This window comes from Hypanus sabinus, chromosome 14 (genome assembly GCF_030144855.1).
Source record: "Hypanus sabinus isolate sHypSab1 chromosome 14, sHypSab1.hap1, whole genome shotgun sequence".
Lineage (NCBI taxonomy): Eukaryota > Metazoa > Chordata > Chondrichthyes > Myliobatiformes > Dasyatidae > Hypanus > Hypanus sabinus.
This window is the reverse complement of record NC_082719.1, coordinates 95,830,147-95,851,768: the sequence shown is the minus strand read 5'-3', so window position 1 is coordinate 95,851,768 and position 21,622 is coordinate 95,830,147. Positions and strand designations below refer to the sequence as shown.

Here is a 21,622-nt window from a genome sequence, read left to right as displayed (position 1 = left end):
TTGAAGTGTAAAGGGTTGGGTATGCCATTATAAGTGTGGTGTTCCCAGTTAGTTCAGTGCTTAAAATCTATTTTTGACTTGCTATCAAATACCCTTGATGCATTGTTCATGTTTGCCTGGTTGATAAATGTTGCCTGGAAACTTTACAAGTACTTAATAATCACCTCTTAATCCTTTTCCTATCACTTCTTTGCTCAAGGGCAAGAGTTCTTTGTGCAAGAAGAAATGGTTCTGCTTCTATCTTCAGTGTGCAAGATCCTCCCCCTTTCATTTTATTAGCATAAGGATTTATTGTAATAAATAAATAATTTTGTATGAACAAAAGAGATTCTGCATGTGTTGTAAATCCAGAGCTCCATTGGTTGGGGTTGACCATGGATAATTGTCCAAGCAATCTATGTGGTATGCAAGTCAGGGCAGTATGATATGGAGAGCAATCTGTTGCCCATGTAGCAGGCTCCCCCTCTCCATACAGCTGATGAATCCAAAGGAACTGCAGAGGCCAATACATTTTGGCACCAGCAGCATTGCAGGAGTTGCCAGTCAGCATTGAATTCTATGTAGCACTGCATTAGCGACTCCAGCTCAGGATCTTTCTTTGGGGTTTACTACTGAAGCCTTTCCCATGAGTGGGTATAGCACAAGGCAGGAGAGGTTTGAGATCAGTTTTCCTTCTCCTAGATGAGCTACCTACCATGGCTGACGAGCACCATCTGCCCTGAGTGACTGGTTTTAAGGTGCCAGTAACCCAGTTCTCCTGACAGCAGAAACAACTCCTCCAGGCTTAGTAGCTGAGCTGCAAGTGAAGGCCAGGAGTTGGACTTGGTTGTCAGAGGTTATTTGAGATGCACACCATTGGGAGCATTTAATAGGTAGTAGGAGCTTATCCCCACCACCACCCCTGGCTAAATCAACCTTAAGGAACCAGAATTCTGATGAAGGGTCTTGGACCTAAATCATCAACTGTTTACTCCCCTCCTTAGATGCTACCTGACCTGCTGAGTTCCTTCTGCAATTTGCATGTTTGCTCTGGATTTCGAGCACCTGCAGAATCTCTTGTGTTTGTAAAAAAAATTATCATTCATCTGAATTTTTAAAACCAGAAGAAGATTGAAATACCATATAAAAACAGTAACAAACGGGTAACCTGGCAAAACCTCTCAGATCTGTATGACAGCAACATAAAACAAACAGAAAATTTGGCCCCGAGTCAAGTTGTGCATGGGACAGTTTAGTTTCTAGGAGTTTCTATAACGAGGATAAAGATGGGAATGTTTGAGGAAGGAGTTACTTAATTTGTCTTGTTCCTTGATACATGCTGGGCCCAAGCATTGATCCCTTGATACTCATTGATACTCAACTGCCATCCTGATAAAGGTTAATTTATTGCTGATCCCTCACTGAAAGTATTGTCTCTCATTACGTCATTGCCGATAAACCAGACTCTGAAAACTCTCACTCATTCCTCAGTCATATTTCAGTGGACTTGAGCACAAGGAGAACAGCTTGGCCCCTGTCACCCACACTGTTTTGAACTCAGAACAAAGGAATGCAATTTTTATACAGTATCGATGAGCAGTTACAGATATTGATCATTTGGTAAACTGTATACGTTTGAATTACTTATTTGCAAGATCAATCCAATACAAATGCGAGTAAGTCTGCAGATGCTGGAAATCCAAAGCACCACACACAAAATTATGGAGGAACTCAGCAGGTCAGGCAGCATCCATGGAAATGAATGAACAGTCGACACTTTGACCGGTTACTCTTCTTCAGGACTCTGCTTTAAATATATCTAATGACTTGGCATCCACAGCCATCTGTGGCAATAAGTTCCACAGATTCAACACCCCCTGAACAAAGAATTTCCCCCTCACCTCTGTTCTAAATGGATGTCCCTTTTTTCTGACGTTGTGCCCTGTGGTCTTTGACCTCTGTAGATAGCATCATTTTCACATTGTCTAGGCCTTTCAGTACTTGAGTGAGATCATCCTCCTTCTAAACTCCAGCAAGAACAGGCCAGGAGCCATCAAATGCTCCTCACACATTAACCCTTTCATTCCCAGGATTTCTCCTTAACCTCTTCCGGATCCTCTCTAATGCCAGCGCATCCTTTCTTAGATACTGGGATACTGTAGTTATTATTCATATCAAGGAATATAAGAGCAAGGAGGATATGATAAAAATCTATAAAATGTTGGTTAGGCCACAGCCAAGGTACGGTATACACTCTTCATGGCGACACTATGAGAAGGATTTGATTGCACAGGAGAAAGTGCAGAGAAGGCTCATTAGGATGTTGCCTGGCATGGCGAGTTTCAGTTCTGAGGAGAAACTGGACTGGTTTCTTCCAACTGCGGAAGGTTGAACAGGGGACCTGATAGAGGTGTACAAAATTATGAAAGGCATATATTAGAGAGCAAGGAACTTTTCTTCCCCACATAGAGAGCAAAGGTTTAGACCAAGAGGTTTAGATGAAGACTATTTCTCTCTCAGAGAATATTTGCAATCTGGAATGTGCTGACTGTGTGTCCGAAGGAGAAAGGTATTTTCAAAACATGCAAAAAAATATGTAAACAGGCATTTGAGTTACTAAAGCAGAGAAGGATACAGGCCAGGAATTGCTAAATGGGATTAGTACAGCTAATATACTGGATGTCCACATAGGGATGATGGGGCTAAGGGCCTGTTTCTGTGCTGCTCTCTTTGACTCTGTCAAATTTTCAAGAGTTGTGTTTCTCCAGTGGTCCCAATGCTGTACTTGGGATTAATTTGATTGTGACTACACCCTCGAACTATCTCCTTGTTTACAGTGTAATTTCTTCTGGGAATACACATCCCCAATTCATTGAAAATGGTGTCACAGGTAGATAGGGCCTTGTTCTAATGTTCTCAATATTTATTTCACATTTATTTATTATTGTGATTATTTCTTTATTTTTGTATTTACACAGTTTGTTGTATTTTCTACACTGGTTGAACGCCCAAGTTGGTATGGTCTTTCATTGATTCTATTATGTTTATTATTCTATTATGGATTTATTGAGTATGCCTGCAAGAAAATAAATCTCAGGGTTGTATATGGTGACATATATGTACTTTGATAATAACTTTACTTTGAACTTTGAAGAGAGGTTTTGGCACAATTATCTTCATAAATCAGAGTACTAAGTTCCAGAGTAGGGATATTATGTTGAAGTTGGGCAAGGGACATTGGTGAGACCTAATTCAGTGTATTGTATGTCAGTACTTTCCATTGAAGTTGGGTGAAACTAGAACTAGTGGTCATAGGTTAAGGGTAAAAATGAATATTTAAGGAAAGAGCTGCCAGCAGAAGTGGCAACATTTAAGAGAAGGTTGGAGAAATACATGGATGGAAGGGGTATGGAGAGGTGAGCTCCAAGTGCAGCTTGATGGGACTAGGTAATTATAATAGTTTAACATGGACTGGATGGGCTGAAGGGCCTGTTTCTGTGCTGTAGTGTTCTATGGTGATCATTGTTTCTAAGGTTTTTATAATTGTAGCCAACCACACTCAAGTCCTTGGTCTTCAAAAAGCATTAATAACTCACTGCATTGTCAAATTACTGAAATGAATGAAGTTGCTTGACAGAAGCATAATCAACACAGCTTGATGTTGTTTCTTCAGAAACATTCAAAAGGTTGGGTACATAATTAAGGTTGTAAGTACATTTTTAATAAATAGTGACAGGATCCCAGATTCATGCCTAACTGAGTTAGAGCAACTTGCCTGAATTTGGCCCATATCCCTCTCAATCTTTCTTGTCAATGTACCTGCTCAAATATGTTTTAAAAGTCATTATTGTCCAGGTCATAATGAAAAGCTCATATCACCTACCCATGATTCTTTGCACTGAAAAAGTTGTCCCTGAGTTTCCTTTTACATCTTCCCCTCAGGATGGGAGCAGCTTCTTCCACTCTTCTGTCAGATTTCTGAACCAACCATGAACATGACCTTGCTGATTCTTGTTTGCTTTATCTATCTATCTAATTGTAACGTAGTTATTTGCCTGCACTATACTGCTGCCACAAAACAACACATTTCGTGACTTATATCAGTGACAATAAACCTGATTTTGATTCTTAAATCTATACCCTCTAGTTTTAAACTCAATTACCCCAAGAAAAAGGCTGTGATCTTTCATCTTATCTCATCATCACCGTCATGTGCTGTGTCGTATGATGGGGCCATCACGGTCTTTCCATGACTATGATTGTTCTTGGCACATTGTTTACACAAGTGGTTTGCCATTGCCTCCTCTTCTGAACAATGTCTTTACAAGACTGGTGACCCCAGCCATTATCAATACTGTTCAGAGATTTTCTGCCTGGCATCAATGGTCGCATAACCAGAACGTGTGACACGCACCAGCTGCTCATACAGCCATCCACCACCTACTCCCGTGGCTTCACGTGACCCTGATTGGGGGGCTAAGCAGGTGCTACACCTTGCCCAAGGGTGACCTTCATTCTAATGGAGGGAAGGTGTGCCTTATGCCTCCTTTGATAAAGACGTATCTCCACCATGCCACCTTACCTATGGCTCTCATAAAGTTACTTACCTGTATCAGGCCACCCCGCGGCTTCTTGTGCTCCAGAGAGAAGACCCTATCTTTTCAACACCTCCTTATAACTCAAGCCCTCTAATCCCAATGAATTCCTTGTGGATTTTTTCTACACCCTTTCCATCTTAATCACATCCTTCTCATAGCGAGGCAACCAGAACTGCCCATGATTCTCACAATGTGGTCTTCCAAGGCCTTGTCATGTCCTAACATGAAGTCACAATGGGTCCTCCATGTCCTGACTGATGAAAAGCAAAAAACATACAGTGAGCAGCAGTTCTCTGGGTGAAAATGCCTTGTTAATGATGGAGGTCAGAGGAGAATGGCCAATTTGGGTCAAGCTGACAGGAAGGTGACAGTAACTGAAACAACAATGTGTTACAACTGTGATGTACAGAAGAGTACCTCTGAATGCACAACATGTTGAATCTTGAAGTAGATGAGCTTCATCAGCAGAAGACCAAAGACATACAATCAGTGGCTATTTTATTAGGCACAGGAGATACCTAATGAAGTGGCCACTGAGTGTAGTAACATTTGATCTCCCTCCCATAGGGATTGACCTGCTAAAAAGAACACATAGCAAGTATAAATGTGTTCATCAGGAAGTGCACATCTGAACCCTCCAAGCATGCCTTAAACAGTGACAGACACATGTGGCTTGGCAAAAGCAGCATGGATGGAAAATTGGCTGAGTGACAGGAAAAATAATATTTGTGAAGATTGTTTTCTGGACTGGAGCGAAGTGTACGGTGAAGATCCCCAGGAGTTCCTCTGATATCTGTTGGCAGAGGAGAAGAAGTTGTTGCAAAAATGTTAGATGTGTATATTCATGTTCCTGAACCTCCTCTCTGACAGCAGGAATGAGATGAGGTCATGTCTTGGATGATGGTGGTTCTTAATGAAGGATGTCACCTTTCTGAGTCTTTCTGAAGATGTCCTGAATGGTGAAGCTAGTGCCCAAGGTGGAGTTGATGAATAGGGCTGGGAAACCTGTTGGGCCTGGTTCTTGTCTCAGAAGACTTTTCAACTTATCCTCATAGAGGGATCAGAAGTGGAGAGAGTGAGCAGTTTCAAGTTCCTGGGTGTCACGATCTCTGAGGACCTAACATGGTCCCAACATATCGATGCAGTTATAAAAAAGGCAATACAGCAACTATACTTCATTAGGAGTTTGAAGAGATTTGGTATGTCAACAAAACCACTCAAAAACTTCTATAGTACTGTGGAGAGCATTCTGACAGTTAGTATCACTGTCTGGTATGGGGATTACTGCACAGGACCGTAAGAAGCTGCAGTGGGTTGTAAATTTCCATGTTGGGTACTAGCTTACAAAGTACCCAGGAGATCTTGAAGGAGCGTTGTCTCCGAGAAGTGTGTCTCACTGGTCCATTATTAATGATCTCCAACACCCAGGACATGCCCTTTTCTCACTGTTGCCATCAGGTAGGAGGTACAGAAGCCTGAAGGCACACACCCAGCGATTCAGGAACAGCTTCTTCCCCTCTGCCATCCAATTCCTAAATGGATATTGAATTCTTGAACTCCACCTCACTTTTTAATATATATTATTTCTGTTTTTGCATGATTTTTAATCTATTCAATATACGTATACTATTTTTTATTTATTATTATTATCATTGTTTTTTTTCTTCTGTATTATGTATTGCTGCTGCTGCTAAGTTAACAAATTTCACGATATGTGTCGGTGATAATAAACTGAGTCTGAGTTCTGAATTAATACAGAAAATTTGGTGGAAGGAATGAATACATTGAGCTAAAGAATGAGGTGTCATAGAACCATAGAACACTACAGCACAGTACAGGCCCTTCAGCCCTCCATGTTGTGCCAACCCACATAATCCTTTAAAAAAAGTACTAAACCCACACTACCCCATAACACTCCATTTTTTTCATCCATGTGCCTGTCCAAGAGGCTCTTAAATACCCTTAATGTTTTAGCCTCCACCACCATCCCTGGCAAGTTATTCCAGGCACTCACAACCCTCTGTGTAAAAAACTTACCCCTGATGTCTCCCCTAAACTTCCTCCCTTAATTTTGTACATAGGCCCTCTGGTGTTTGCTATTGGTGCCCTGGGAAACAGGTACTGACTATCCACCCTATCTATGCCTCTCATAATCTTGTAGACCTCTATCAAGTCCCCTCTCATTCTTCTACGCTCCATAGAGAAAAGTCCCTGCTCTGCTAACCTTGCTTCATGTGACTTGTTCTCCAAACCAGGTAACATCCTGGTAAATCTCCTCTGCACCCTCTCCATAGCTTCCACATCCTTCCTATAATGAGGTGACCAGAATTGAACACAATACTCTTGTGTGGTCTCACCAGAGATTTGTAGAGTTGCAACATGACCTCTCTACTCTTGAACTCAATCCCCTGTTAATGAAGCCGAGCATCCCATAGGCCTTCTTAACTACCCTATCAACCTGTGCAGTGACCTTGAGGGATGACCCCAAGGTCCCTTTGTTCATCCCCACACTCTTAAGTAAATGACCATTAATCCTGTACTCAGTCTTCTGGTTTGTCCTTCAAAATGCATCACCTCACACTTGTCTGGATTGAACTCCATCTACCATTTTTCTGCCCAACTCTGCAGCCTGTCTATATCCTCTTGTAACCTTCGACAACCTACAGCTCCATCCACAACTCCTCCAATCTTCGTGTCATCCGCAAACTTACTCACCCATCCTTCCGCCTATACATCCAGCTCGTTTATAAAAATCGCAAATAGCAGGGGTCCCAGGACAGATCCCTGTGGCACTCCACTAGTTACTGACCTCCAGGCAGAATACTTTCCTTCCACAGCTACCCTTTGCTTTCTTCCTTTAAGCCAATTTTTTATCCAAACAGCCAAGGTTCCACTTATCCCGTGCCTCATGACTTTCTGGATGAGTCTCTCAAGAGCTACCTTGTCAAATGCTTTGCTAAAGTCTATGTGGACCACATCCAGTGCCCTACCTTCATCAATTTTTTTTGTTACCTCTTCAAAAAACTCAATCAGGCGCGTGAGGCACGATTTTCCCTTCACAAAGCAATCAAAGGTATATTCTGATGTTCTTGTCTCTTTTCATATTGCAGTTGGACTGTTATGAGGCAGTGCTATGTGGAGCATAGACAGACAGTATCATTTTCCCAGTGTGGAAACATCTAATATTCCAGGGTGTTTAATTTACGTGATAGGAGGAATGTTCAAAGGAGATGCATGGGGCAAGATTTTTTTTATTTTTTTACTCACATAATGATGGGTACCTGAAATGTGCTGCCAGGAATGGTGGCAGGAAGATGTGATAGAGGCATTTAAGAGGCTCTGGATAGCTTGCCAATTATGCAAAGAATGGAAAAGATTATTTGCTGCAGTCTACCGTCATTACGGGGACCAGTACAGTATGTGTCCAGGATAAAGGAGCGGGCAGGAAATATCACTGCGGACACCACCCACCCTGCAAATGATCTTTTCCAGCAGTTCCCTTCTGGAAAGTGCCAAAGGGCTACTTAGACGAAAACTTCACACCATCTTAAAAGCTTCTTCCCCCAGGATGATCGACCACCCACCTCACTCTATTACCCCCCCACCCATCACTGCACTGCAAACACTTCAAACCATTTTTTTTAATGCTATTTACATTATAAATAAATGCCGGTATTCATATATTTGAAAGAATTTTTATTCTATATTTGTACTTTATCCCATAACTTTCCTTATTATATAATTATTTATTCTTTATAATTGCGAACGTTGTTGTTTTTTGTTGCATGTCGCGCCAGCATGCCACAGCAAATTCCTAGAGGTATACACATGGTGTGATGGAGGAGCTCAGCAGATCAGGCAGCTTCGATGGATGGGAATAAACAGATGATGTTTTGGACTGAGACCCCTCATCAGGACTGGAAAAGAAGGGGGAAGAAGTCCTATTACATATAAATGGTAAGGATCAATGATCAACTTAATGCACCATATATGTAAATGTATATGGTGAATAAAGTTGAAGCCTTGATCCTTGATATGGACAGAAGGGATTGATTTAAGTAAGTGTCACTAGCTTAGTTACTTTAGTACAATATTGTGAACTGAAGGGCCTGCTGCTGTGTTCACCATACTACATTGACTACGTTGTTCTGTGGCCTTTTAGTGGCTGACCCAGTTGAGTGCAGTATGTTGGCGACAGAGAGCTTCATATCAGAATCTGTGGAGGGAGAAGTAGATCGATTTCTCTGGACCAAGAGAAAATCTGCAGGTGCTAGAAGTCTGAGCAGCACACACAAAATGCTGGAAGAGCTCAGCAGGCCAGGCAGCATCTTTGGAAAAAAGCACAGTCGACTTGTCTGTTGTCTCCAGTCCTGCTGAAGGGTCTCAGCCCGAAACGTTAACTTGTGATTTTTTTCCCATTGATACTGCCTGGCCTGCTGAGTTCATCCAGCATTTTGTGCTTGCTGCTTGTTTTCTCTGGCCTCGCTTCACTTTAGAATAGTCCCTGTGCACTCACAGGATTTGTGTTGTATCAGGGATATGTCTCAAATGACATTAACTTTCTACATTAAGTTATTATTTCTATGTCAAGCATGTGGTTGTCAAGATAAATAAACATTAAAAAATTGGGGTAAAGTTTTAAAATTTAAAAAACTAGTATTTTTATTGAGAGTTTAGAATTATGCACTCAATGACCATAGGAGGTTCTGTGTACCTCCTATACCTAATAAAGTGGGCACTGAGTGTGAGCTTGTGATCTTCTGCTGCTGTATCCCACCCACCTCAGGGTTCAACATCTTGTGCATGTAGGGATGCTCTTTTCCACACCATAGTTGTAATGCCTGGTGATTTGAACTACACTCTCTTCCTTGTCCATTTGAACCAGTCTGGCCATTCTCCTCTGACCTCTCTCATTAACAAGGCATTTTCATCCACAGAACTGATGCTCACAAGATTTTTTGTTTTTGTTTTGCACACCCATTAGATGCCTTGCTTAATGGTATTGGTCCATGGCATAAAAATTGGGAACCCCTGCTCTGGAGACAGTTGTGCGTGAAAATTCCAGAAGGTCAACAGTTTCTGAGATACCCAAACCAATCTGTCTGGTATCAGCAATTATTCTACAGTCACAGTCACTTAGATCACATTTCTTGTTAGGTCTGACAACAACTGAACTTCTTGACCACATCTGCTTCCTTATGTACCGAATTGCTGCCACATGATTGGCTGATTGGTTAGTTGCATTAAAGAGCAAGTGTACCTAATGAAGTGGCCACTGAGTGCGTAAGTGCACGCACTTGACAGAGACCACTAGCTTTTCAAAAACAAGAAAATAGCTTGGGATTCCATTCCTCTCCCATTTAAATTGATTTTAACTGAATTCAGTTTTAGCCATAACATTACAAGAACAGAAGAGGTCTTCCTGACTTGGACTTCCCACGTAGAATTGCCATGCATATTCGCTCCAAGCTTTGTGCTTAATCTCTATGCATTCAGGTACAGTCATTGTACATTTTCTGTATTCCAGTGTAAAGGGCTTTGATGCTCCTGTTTCTAAAATGCCTCTGAAAGGGTTAACTCTCAATCATGTTGATTTGCATATTATTGTAATTTTCAAGATTTGCATTCCCATCTGATATAACACAGCGTTAGTGTTTCAAGCAGACTCTAACCTTGAGACAATTATTGGTATCCCTGAAGCCAAGGATCACTTCTGGATGCCTAAAGTATAGTTGGCGTCTTACACTGGCATCATTTGCGTTTTGTGGACGTAGTGCCTGGTGTCAATAAACGATAGCAAAATGTCGACTAAAGTGGAGCGAATGAATCCAGGTACTGTTCCAAAAAGAAGAGAATCGATACCGGTGAGTCTGCAGCACAGGGAGAAAAAGCTGTTGAACAAAAAGCTGACTTCTTTCTTAGACTTGAGCCTGGTTATTTTACATAAAAACCTCCATCTTGGCTTTTTGCAGCTCATAGTGTTGTCATCATTGTTAAAAAAAGTTTTTTTTTAATAATTGTAGGTGAGGATAAGGTGGGGGTGAACCTTCCTGAGGCTCTTGTACATGTTCTCAACAAACTTGTTTTAAAATTAGAGTGGAAAGGAATCTCATACAAGCTGGTTGTTGTTTTCTGTGGCTGGAGCTTTACATTTTTTCAGGATGACACAGTGCTTTGAAATCCTGTACCACCTTGACTAAAGCAAACTTTTGTTATGAGCCACTGGCCGTAAACTTTCAAACAGTTGAAAGTCACAAAGCTGTTTGAGTTTAACTTTTGGTGGTTTTGTCAAGGATCAGCTTTATTCGCCATTTACATTTGCACGTGTTAGGACACCGCTGCAGTGTGACGATGTGGCATTCAATAAAAAGGACAAAATTCAACAATAATACAAAATAAGGAAATAGATTAAAATACCATTAGAAGTACAGGTATGAGATAGAATGATAGAATGCATAAATACCAGCATGTACTTACAACGAAAACTATATTATAAAATGTGGTTTTGAATGTTTACAGTGCAGTGACTGAGGCAATAGATAGAGGGGTTGGGGCTGGTGCTAACTAAAATGGTTGATTGGACAATGGGGCCTTGGGGAAGAAACTTTCAAGATGGTGTGAAACACTTGTTTTAATAACCAGCATGTAGTTACAATGAAAGCAGCATTATAAAAAGTGGTTTAAAGTGTTCATGCTACAGTGCAGTGAGTGAGGCAGTATATAGAGGGGGTAGGGTGCTAACTAGAATGGTTGATCAGATTAACTGCCTGAGGTTAGAAACTTACGATCGGGTGAAGTCTTTGTTTTTTTAATAGTTCTATTGCGCTTTCCAGAAAGGAGCTTTTGGAAAAGGCATTTTGCTAGATGGGCAGTGTCCACAATGATTTTTCCTGATCTTTATATTTTATTGACTTCATTATTTTTCACTTAATGATACATAGAAATAAACATCTAATAGGTTTGCCCATCACTTTTTGCATTTGTTGATCATCAATGTCTGATTAAACATAATCCCTAACATCATCATCATGTGCCGTGTTGTATGTCGTAGGCTGTCATTGGTCTTATGTCCATGATTGCTCTTGCCAGTTTTTTCTACCGAAGTGGTTTGCCATTCCCTTCTTCTGGGCAGTGACTTCACAAGTCGGGCGACCCCAGCCGTTATCAATACACTTCAGAGATTGTCTGGTGTCAGTGGTCACGTAACCAGGACCTGTGATCTGCACCAGCTGCTCAAATGACCATCCACCACCTGCTCCTAAGACTTGATGTGACTCTAATCGGGGGGGGGGGGTGCTAAGCCAGTGCTACACCTCACCCAAGGATGACCTGCGCTAGTGGAGGGAAGGAGCGCCTTACACCTCCGTTGGTAGAGATGTATCTGCACCCCGGCACCTGCATAATCTCTAACATAGATTTGAACAGAAACGCTTTACAAGTCGGGTTATTGGACCTTGTCACAGCACTTCAGTTTAGACAGTTGATTTACATACTACAATCTCTAAGTTTTCCAAGGATATTTTTTATTGTGATTCTTGTGCAATCCATTGTCACTCATAGATGTTGCTTGCTGTCAACAGTATTTAGTTGAGGTTATTAACTTACTTACTGCCTGTTATGCTGCTGGTGCTCAGGGCAGCAGTGAAGGTCCATCTCTCTCTGTCCTTGGCCATATTCTCAGCTGTGCCCCCGGTGTGGTTCGGGGGCCTCATTTCTGCCTCCGTGGTACAGCGCCAAGTTGCCTTTGGTCTCCTGAGTCCAATGAAGTGGTATCTTGATCATGGCATTGGTCTCTCTTCCCATTACGTGTCCAATCCAACTCCGACGTTTCCTCGTGCTGATTGTGGCCATGCCCCCTTGCTGTCACTGAAGGAGCAGGCATGGTTGGGAATCTTTTGTTTTGAGATTACATATGAGCTTTATTTGTCATACTCACATCAAAACGTCAGAACATACATGAAATGTGCCATTTTTCAACAACCAGCACAATCTGAGGATGTGCTGTGGGCAGCCTGCAGAAGTCTCCATGCTTTCACTGCCAACATAATATGCCCACAACTTGTCCCACAACGTATGTCTTTGGAATGTGGAAGGAAACTGGAGGACCTGACGGAAACCCACATAGTCACGGGGAAAATGTATGAACTTCTAATAGACGGTGGCAGAACTGAATGTGGGTCACTGGCGCTGTAATAGTGAAACACTAACCGTTACACTACCATGCTGAATTTAATTCTGACAAGTGAGTCGTGATGTATTTTCGGAGGACAAACCAGAGGACAATGTCCGCAGTAACTGGTAGATCCCTAAGAAGTGTTGATGAACAGCTGGACCACCGTGGCTCCTGAAAGCTGTAGCATGGGTCAATCATGTGGTGAAGAGGACATGTGGAATAATTGCTGTGGCACAGAATGTAAGAGTTGAGATGCCACCTTACAACTCGGTGCCCGTGTGACCTGGCCAGTGCTTTCATTGTGTGTATTTCTGGTCACCATGCTGTAGGAAGACTTTGGTTGTATTGGAGAGGTTGCAGTTTAGTTTCACGAAGACTTCAGAATCAGAATCAGGTTTAATAGCACCAGCATATGTTGTGAAACTTGTTGTTTTTGTGGCAGCAGTACAATGCAATACGTAATATAAATTACAGTATGTAGATATATATCAAATAATTAGGTTAAATAATTAGTGCAGAAAAGTAGTGAGGCGGTATTTGTGGGGTTCAATGTCCATTCAGATATCAGGTGGAAGAGGGGAAGAAGCTCTCCCTGAATCGTTGAGTGTGTGTCTCCAGGTTCCTGTACCTCCTCCCTGATGGAAACAATGAGACGAGGGCATGTCCTTGGTGATGGGGGTCCTTAATGATGGATATCGCCTTTTTGAGGCATCACTTTTTGAAGATGATCTGGATGCTAGTGCCCATGATGGAACTGACTGAGTATACAATTCTCTGCAGTTTTTTCCAATTCATTACAGTTGTCCCTCCACACCAGACAGTGCTGTAGCCAGTTAGAATGCTCTCCATGGTATCTGTAGAAATATGCGAGTATCTTTGGTGACATATGAAATCTCCTCAAACTCCTATTGAAATATAGCCGAGATTGGTGCATCTCAACTGAATATGCTGGGTCAGGAATGTGCCTTGTAGTAAATGTAATATATAATGATGCTTTATATGGCTTTGAGACTAACAGCCTGATGTCTCACAATTTAAGATCTGAGGTAGTGGGGCCAGCTGCCACATCAGAAATGCAATAATTTTCAGCCAATACAATCAATTTAAAGATAAAGGAGATTAGATTATTTGTCACACGTAAATTTAAACATACGTGAAATGCATCATTTGCATCAGCGACCAACACAGTTCGAATATGTGCTGGGGGGGGGGTGCTTGCATGCTTTTGGTGTCAGCCCTAGAATGCCCACGCTTACTAACCCTAAGCCATACATATTTGGAATGTGGGTAGAAACCAGAGCACCTAAAGGAAACCCTCGTGGTCACAGAGAGAATGTACAAACTCCATACAGACAGTGGTGGGAACTGAATCCTATTTGATGCTGCTGTAATAGCCACTACTGTGCCACTCAATGTCAAAATGTAAGGCATTTTGACGTATGTGTGCAAGAATAGGTTGAAAAAATTTGTCTTGGTCTTATAATTCAATGGTATCCTTGGAATTCTGTCTTCAAAGAGCTGATGAGGTTACTGATTATCTAAAGATCAAAAGGTCAAGATTAAAGTGGACTTCTATGTTGTAATATTAGGGGCTGATAAGTATGAGGAATGCAGTTGATTGGACAAGGTATTTGTCAAGAATCAACAGCACTGGTGCACTTAGAGCAACAAATATAGCTTGTACCCACTTGTTAATCAGAGAGGAAAATGACATTCCTGAGGTATGGGACAAAATAACTGAGGTACACTCTTCAGGAAAGTTTTCTACACATCAAGAGCTGATTTCTTTTGCCATGATTCTGTGGGGGGGACTGTTGTATCAAGGAAAGAAATGATCTCAGTGTGGATACTACTTGAGAACTGGTAAGATCGTGTTTTGAATGAAGCACTTATTTGCCCCTGAATTGTTATTTCAAATTTTATGATGTTATTTAAATGTAAAGTGTTCTTAAAAAAACACTCAAATGCACCTTTCACCTGGTTCAATGCTAAGTTTGAAAAGTACGAAGAAGCAAGCCAGCCTGCTATGATAGTTACTTGTTTCTGTTTGTAATAAGACCAGAAGACATAGGAGCAGAATTAGGCCATTTGGCTGAGGTAAGTCTTAAGAGTCACACGCTGAGGTTAGTCTTCGGAGATGCAAGCTTATACGCTATAATCTGCTGTGTTATTGTCAGTGAGTCACCAAACAAATATTACTTACCTACAAATCCAAAGCCTATAGAATCTCTTTCAAAGACTCTACAAGTCATAATCTCAAAATTATTAATTTATTTTTCTTTGTATTGGCACAATTAGTTGTCTTTTGCACATAGGTTGTTTGTCTTTGTTGTGTACTGTTCTTCATTAATTCAGTTGGGTTTCTTTGTACTCTGAATGTCTGCAAGAAAGTGAATCTCAGGGTAGTGTATAGTGATGAATGTATTCTTTGATAATAAATTTACTTTGCATCACTATCTGGTATAGCCGGGTTGGGGGCGGGGGACAACTGCACACAATCAAAGTAAGCTGCAGAGGTTTGTAAAATTAGTCAGCTCCATCATGGGTACTAGCCTCCAAGGTATCCAGAACATCTTCAAAGTGCGGTGCCTCAAAAAGGCAGCATCCATCAGTTAGGACCCCCATCACCCAATTCACTCCCTCTTCTCATTGCTATCATCAAGAAGGATGTACAGAAGCCTGAAGGCACACACTCAGGAGGAACAGCTTCTTCCCCACTGCCATCCAATTCCTAAATGGACATTGAACCCATGAACACTACCTCACTGCTTTTTAATTTTTTTCACTACTTATTTAATTTAACTATTTAATATATATATTCATACAGCAGTTCACTGGACTTTTTTCTATATTATCATGTACAGTATTGCAATTGACTGCTGCTGCAAAGATGACAAATTTCACAACATATGCTGGTGATATTAAACCTGATTCTGATTCTGAACTTTGATCTTACAAGCATTAAATGCTGGACAGTAATATTGTAGGACAAACACCACATTTCACTGTAGATTTCAATGTGTGTGCGATAAGTAAACGAATCTGAATCTGAGTTATATTTCATCAATTTTATTCTATCATTCTAACTTAATATTAAGCTTAGCCAGGATGCAATAGCATCTAAGTTTGAAAAGCAGATTATTTTACTTTGCATGTGAACACAGATTTTTGAGCCCTTGTGTAGAGTTAATAGCTCCATTCTGAAGACGGATATGTGTGCTCACGTTTTAATAGGCATCTGCTACAAGAGTCAGGCTCCAGCAGGGCTTTATGAATGAAATCAATTAATGATTAATGCACCGTGAGGATTCATGCTGTCTCAGAAACTTCATTTGATGTCTGCTTTTCTCTTCCTTGACCCCCTCACTTACTTACTGCAACTGAGAAGTAGTTCTAAATTAACAGTTCTGTGATGTGGATGTGCCCTACTGGGAATAAACTAATCTAAGAAGCACTCAATAATCTGAATTTGCATATGTGCAGAGAAGTCTTGGGAGGAACAGAGGTGAGTTCATCTCTCAGGATCTCCAGGCTTTTTATTGTTTGGTATTCTTTGCATCGCACATGGCCTATTTAAATAGTTTACAGCTATATCTGAGTGTATGAAATCATATACATAGTGGCCACTTTATTATGTAGACCTGCAAGGCTCAATAGTGCAAATATCTAGTCAGCCTATCATGTTATAGTAACTCAATGCCCGAAGCATGCAGACATGGTCAAGAGGTTCAGTTGTTGTTCAGACCAAACATCAGAATGGGGAAGAAATGTGACCTAAGTGACTTTGACTGTGAAATGATTGTTGGTGCCAGATGGGGTGGTTTGTTTATCTCAGAAACTGCTGATCTTCAGAGCTTTTCACGCACATAGTCTCTAAAACAAGGTTTCTTTACCAGTGTTCCGCGAGAGATTAGTAGGGGTTCTGCAAGAGATCGTGATTGAAAATAAACATTGTCTTTTGAACTTCACACAATGTGCAAAACTAGCACTTACAGTGGTGGGCAGTGACTGAGGAGTCCCGTTCACAATCTCATTCATGGTCCCTTAGCCTGGTGTGGCAGTGCGCAATAGGACCATGCTTATTTTCAATTTTTGATGCAAGGTAGGGAAGGGCATTGATAATTGGTGAGCGCTGTATTGCACAGAGGTGAGGGCGGTAGGTGAAGGTGAGTGCTGTATTGCATGGAGGGGAGCACTGTACATTGATAGTGAGCACTGTTTTGCACAGAGGGGAGGACAGTAGGTTAATGAGCATGAAGCCTGTTTTCCGAGCATTGAATGGACTCGCCCAACTTGGGCTGTGACGTCAGCCTCTCCCTCCCCAACTGCCTCTCTCAACTTCCCCTTACACACTACTGACTGACTTATGGGAGCGAACAAACTCCCATAGTAGATAATTGGAAGGAAATTTTCATTCTAAGGAAGGAATTTTTATGTGCCACAACTCAGCTGCTGGCCTGCACTTTGTTGTTGTAAACATTGCGAAAAGTGGTTTGTTTAGCTTCGAAGTGGATTGTTCATATTTTTTGTAGTTTTCTCATTTAGTTATTTATGATGCAAATCTTTTAATATTTTCTTAACTCCTATTCCATTGTGCCTAGTCTGGCAAACAACTTACTAATGCAGCAATGGCTCCAGCAAAATTTAGAAGGCACAACTACAAATCATGGCTATATGACATGTAAAAGTGCTGATTATTTTAAACGGCTCTTGGAATCTCAAAACAAACAGTAAAGCTTTTAATTAAAATCAATTTACAACCTGTATATAAATTAACTCTACCGAGCCTTCCTTTAGAAAACTTAAATCCCATTTTGGCTTAAGCCAGTTATTTAACAGAAATTTATTATGTTTGCCTTATGAGTTTTTAAAATTTATGAAAGGGAAAGAAAGAGATTAATTTCAAGAAAGGGAAGCCATTTTACGAAGTGTTACAAGGATGACGAGCGAACAAAGAACAAGAAGTCATGATTGTCTCATACTCTGACCGGAGATAAACAAAATTCTAGTAATAACAAATAATTCAAATGGCGTGACACCTGCTAGAAAGAAAAAAAACTGAGAAGTTTCCAGAAAAATACGGAACCAGTCACGGTATTGTGCAAAAGCCTTAGGGTGCCCAAAAATTTTACACAATACTGTATTTGACGTGGAGTGGAGAATGAGTTAGTAAATCTGGTGGGACCAAAGGATGTTGGGGATGGTGAGGGTGGAGCACAGCAGGAAGGGTGTGGGACAGGTGACAGAGAAGGAGTGCCAAGGGTGGGGGGGTTGGGGTGGGTGCAGACACACCCAGCCCCCTCAGACACCAGACAAGGTAATTTGATTCCAAACAATTGGTTTATCGATCAATACAGAATGTCGATCTGGTGCTTGTTGCTCCTTTCCCCTTTTCCAAACCATGAGTCCCCTCACCCAGCCCACTCCCCACTCTTAATAGAGACCCATATCAGAATCAGATTTATCATCACTCACATATGTCATGAAATTTGTTTTTTTTTCGCAGCAACTGTACAGTGCAATATGTAAAATTACAATAGTACTATGCAAAAGTCCTAGGCACTCTATCTATACATGCCTATAAAAAGTATTCACCCCCTTGGAAATTTTCAAGCTTTATTGTTTTACAACATTGACTTACAATGGATTTAATTTGGCTTTTTTGACACTGATCAATGGAAAAAACTCTTCTGTGACAAAGTGAAAACAATTTTCTACGATCGGTCTAAATTTATTACAATTATTAAACACAAAGTAATTGATTGTATAATTATTCACCCCCCTTTAAGTCAGATATTAGTAGATGCACCTTTGGCAGCAATTACAGCCTTGAGTCTGTGTGGATAGGTCTCTATCAGCTTTGCACATCTGGACACTGCAATTTTTCCCCATTCTTCTTTACAAAACTGCTCAAACTCTGTCAGATTGCATGGGGATCATGAGTGAACAGACTTTTTCAAGTCCAGTCACAAATTCACAATTGGATTGAGGTCTGGACTCTGACTTGGCCACTCCAGGACATTAACCTTGTTGTTTTTCAGCCATTCCTGTGTAGCTGGAGTGAATGTCTGGGAGGGGTGAATGCTTTTTATTGGCACAATATATATGTGCTTGAGACTTTTGCACAGTACTATACACACTACAATTACTGGAACACTTACTGAACATTGCATGCGCTTCGGTGATTATACAAAAATACAAACAAGCATAGAGAAGTTAAACTCAACAAAAGTATTCAGAAATAACAATTCTACACTTTAATCCAACATAATGAAACTCTAATTCCAAATAAATGTAGATGTAAGAACTTACAACAGATGGAAGTTCAATTTAAATGGTTGCTAATTGTAAATTTATTACAATTTAATTAAAAATTACATCAAGACACATTAATCAAAACCTTAAAGGCAGTCACCTTGAATGCCGCCTCTCTAACTGGACATCGCTGGCCGTCCTACAAAATTCTGTCTACTGCAATTGTCTTTTGGCCGATGAGTAATGCATGGCAACAGTGATATGTCCATCTGTGTTTTGGATATACACTCACAGAGAGATACTGATATTAATGCATAAGATTTATGACTTGTTTTGGGTTGTACATTTAATTTTAGATCCTAAATATAGCTGGATTTAAAAACTGTCTAGCTTAATTAAAGATATAAAAATCTATCTGAACTCAGCAGTAATATAGTAAGTTAGCCAACTGCAACAGATATTGCCAGTACTGTGGATTCCAGTTAATTCAGTTAACCAGGGCACACTTTTATTTGGGACAACTGTTAAGGAACAAAAAATAATTGAGAAAATAGCTGGGATTCCCTCTGTTTGTTTGGGATACCAGGCCTCTTGATTGCGACAGGATACCGGTGCCAAACAGTTTCTACCTACCATCAGTTGTGTGCACTCGTGTGACCATTAGACACAACACCATGCTTGGAGTGATCAGTGCTGGACTAGCATCAGTTGCACGTATATGTCAAAAAGCAATGATTTTTGTTATGGACAGTTGGTGAGAAATAAGCAGTAAGACAAATCAGAACTGTTTTGCTTACTGTAGTTTCAAGCACTCAGGCTTGGAGAATCGAGAAATACCCAGGAGTGAAAATGGAACAATTTTACTATTAATTAATTAATTGAACTATCTATTTATCTATTTATTAGTTTTTAAAATGTATTTATTGAGATACAGTGCAGAATAAGCCCTTCCAGACCTTCGACTTTTCTGACCAGCATCTTCTAATTTAAACCTTGCCTCATCAGGGGACAATTTTCAATGACCAATTACCCAATTAGCTGGTGTTTCTTTGGACTGTGGGAGGAAAGCAGAGCACCCAGAGAAAACCCACGCGTTGCACAAGTACGATGCACATACTCCTCAGAGGTGATGCCAGAATTGAACTCCGATGCTCAGACCTATAATCGTGTTGCATTAACTGCTACGCTACTTTGGCACCCTACTCCAGCAAGTTAGGAACCAAGAAGAATCTGAATGTATCAACAATCGTCTTGAATGTTACAATGAAAATTAAGATCGGAGGATGCACCTGTTTCTAACTAGCATCAGTCACATGAATGTGTGTGGTTGTCGGACACAAAGCCATGCTAAGAGCAAACAGTTTCTTTTATTGATTTTTTAATGCATTTTCTACATCACTACAGATAAAAAAAATCCCCAAACCAAAATAAACATTAATACAGTGCAAAAATAAACATACAGTAATAATATAATACAAAAAAGATAATTGAAAAAGCACCTGAAGTCATGTAAAGTTAGTATCCTCCCCAAGCCCCGCAACAAAAAAAAACTCCAGACCAACCACAGCACAATATAGAGAATATAAATCAGGACATTCAAACCCCCAAAACTGTAAATACACTTGAAAACAAAAGATCCTAATGCCTACTACCAAAAAAAAAGGAGCTGAAAGCAAGGGATCGAAAAGAAACCTTTATTAAGAGGAAGGTTATGAAAGTACTCAATAAAAGGTCCCCAGACCTTATGGAACTTTATCTCCAAATTAAGAATTGAATAATGAATTTTCTGAAGGTCTAAGCAGGACATAATATCATGAAGCAATTGAGCATGCGTGGGCGGGGCAACATCTCTCCATCTAAGGAGGATTAAATGTCTAGCCAGGAGAGCAAACAGTTTTTAAGTAGCAAGCTTGTGAATCTGATGGGAGCAAAGGATTTTGGGAAGAGCGAGAGTGGAACGTCACAACACAGGAGTAGGGCAGCTGACAGAGAAGGAGTGCCGGGGCGGGGGGGGGGGGGGGGGGGGTGGGGAGTGGCAGGTGCAGACGCACCCAACCCTGAGACACCAGACAAGGTCATTAGATTCTAAACAATTGGTCTATTGATCATTACAGAATGTCTCTCTGGTGTTTCCCACTCCCTCCCCTCTCCCTTACCATTTTCCCACCACAACTCCCCCTCCCCTCCCCTTTCCCACTGTTAGTGCATGATAGAGACCAATATCAGAATCAGCTTTATCATCATTCACATGTGTCATGAAATTCAATTTTTTTTTACGGCAGCAGTACCGTGCAATACATAAAACTACTACATTAGTGTGCAAAAGTCTTAGACCCTAGCTATATACAAATTATGCCTCAAAGTTTTGCACAGTGCTGTGAAGTTTTTTTATCAAAGTATGTATATGTCACCATATACTACTCTTGAGTTTCATTTGCTTAAAGGCATTGAAAGCAGAACAAAGAAATACAATAGAATCAATGAAGAACAAGACACAAAGACTGACAAACAACCATTATGCGAAAGAAGTCAAACTGCAAAAATAATAATAATAATTCATAATAGCATTAAACAATTAGGCCTACGCAGCAATATTTATGTAAATCTCCAGAAAACT

The 21,622-nt window shown here is 40.6% G+C and overlaps 1 protein-coding gene across 10 annotated transcripts in view; it reads left to right on the top strand.

Moving 5' to 3' along the window:
- Window positions 1-21,622, top strand: part of nedd4l (NEDD4 like E3 ubiquitin protein ligase) — a 423,982-nt gene that overhangs the window by 205,324 nt on the left and 197,036 nt on the right. The window contains exon 1 of one of the 10 annotated variants that reach the window (XM_059989674.1): window positions 10,217-10,441. The exons of 7 other annotated variants lie outside the window; for them this stretch is intronic. In XM_059989674.1, coding sequence (XP_059845657.1) covers window positions 10,379-10,441 — 63 coding nt within the window. In that variant the 5' untranslated portion in view covers window positions 10,217-10,378. Of the gene's footprint in view, window positions 1-10,216; window positions 10,442-14,436; window positions 14,614-21,622 lie in introns of those variants that run through there. 2 more of the 10 variants (XM_059989676.1, XM_059989675.1) reach the window with 2 other exon arrangements.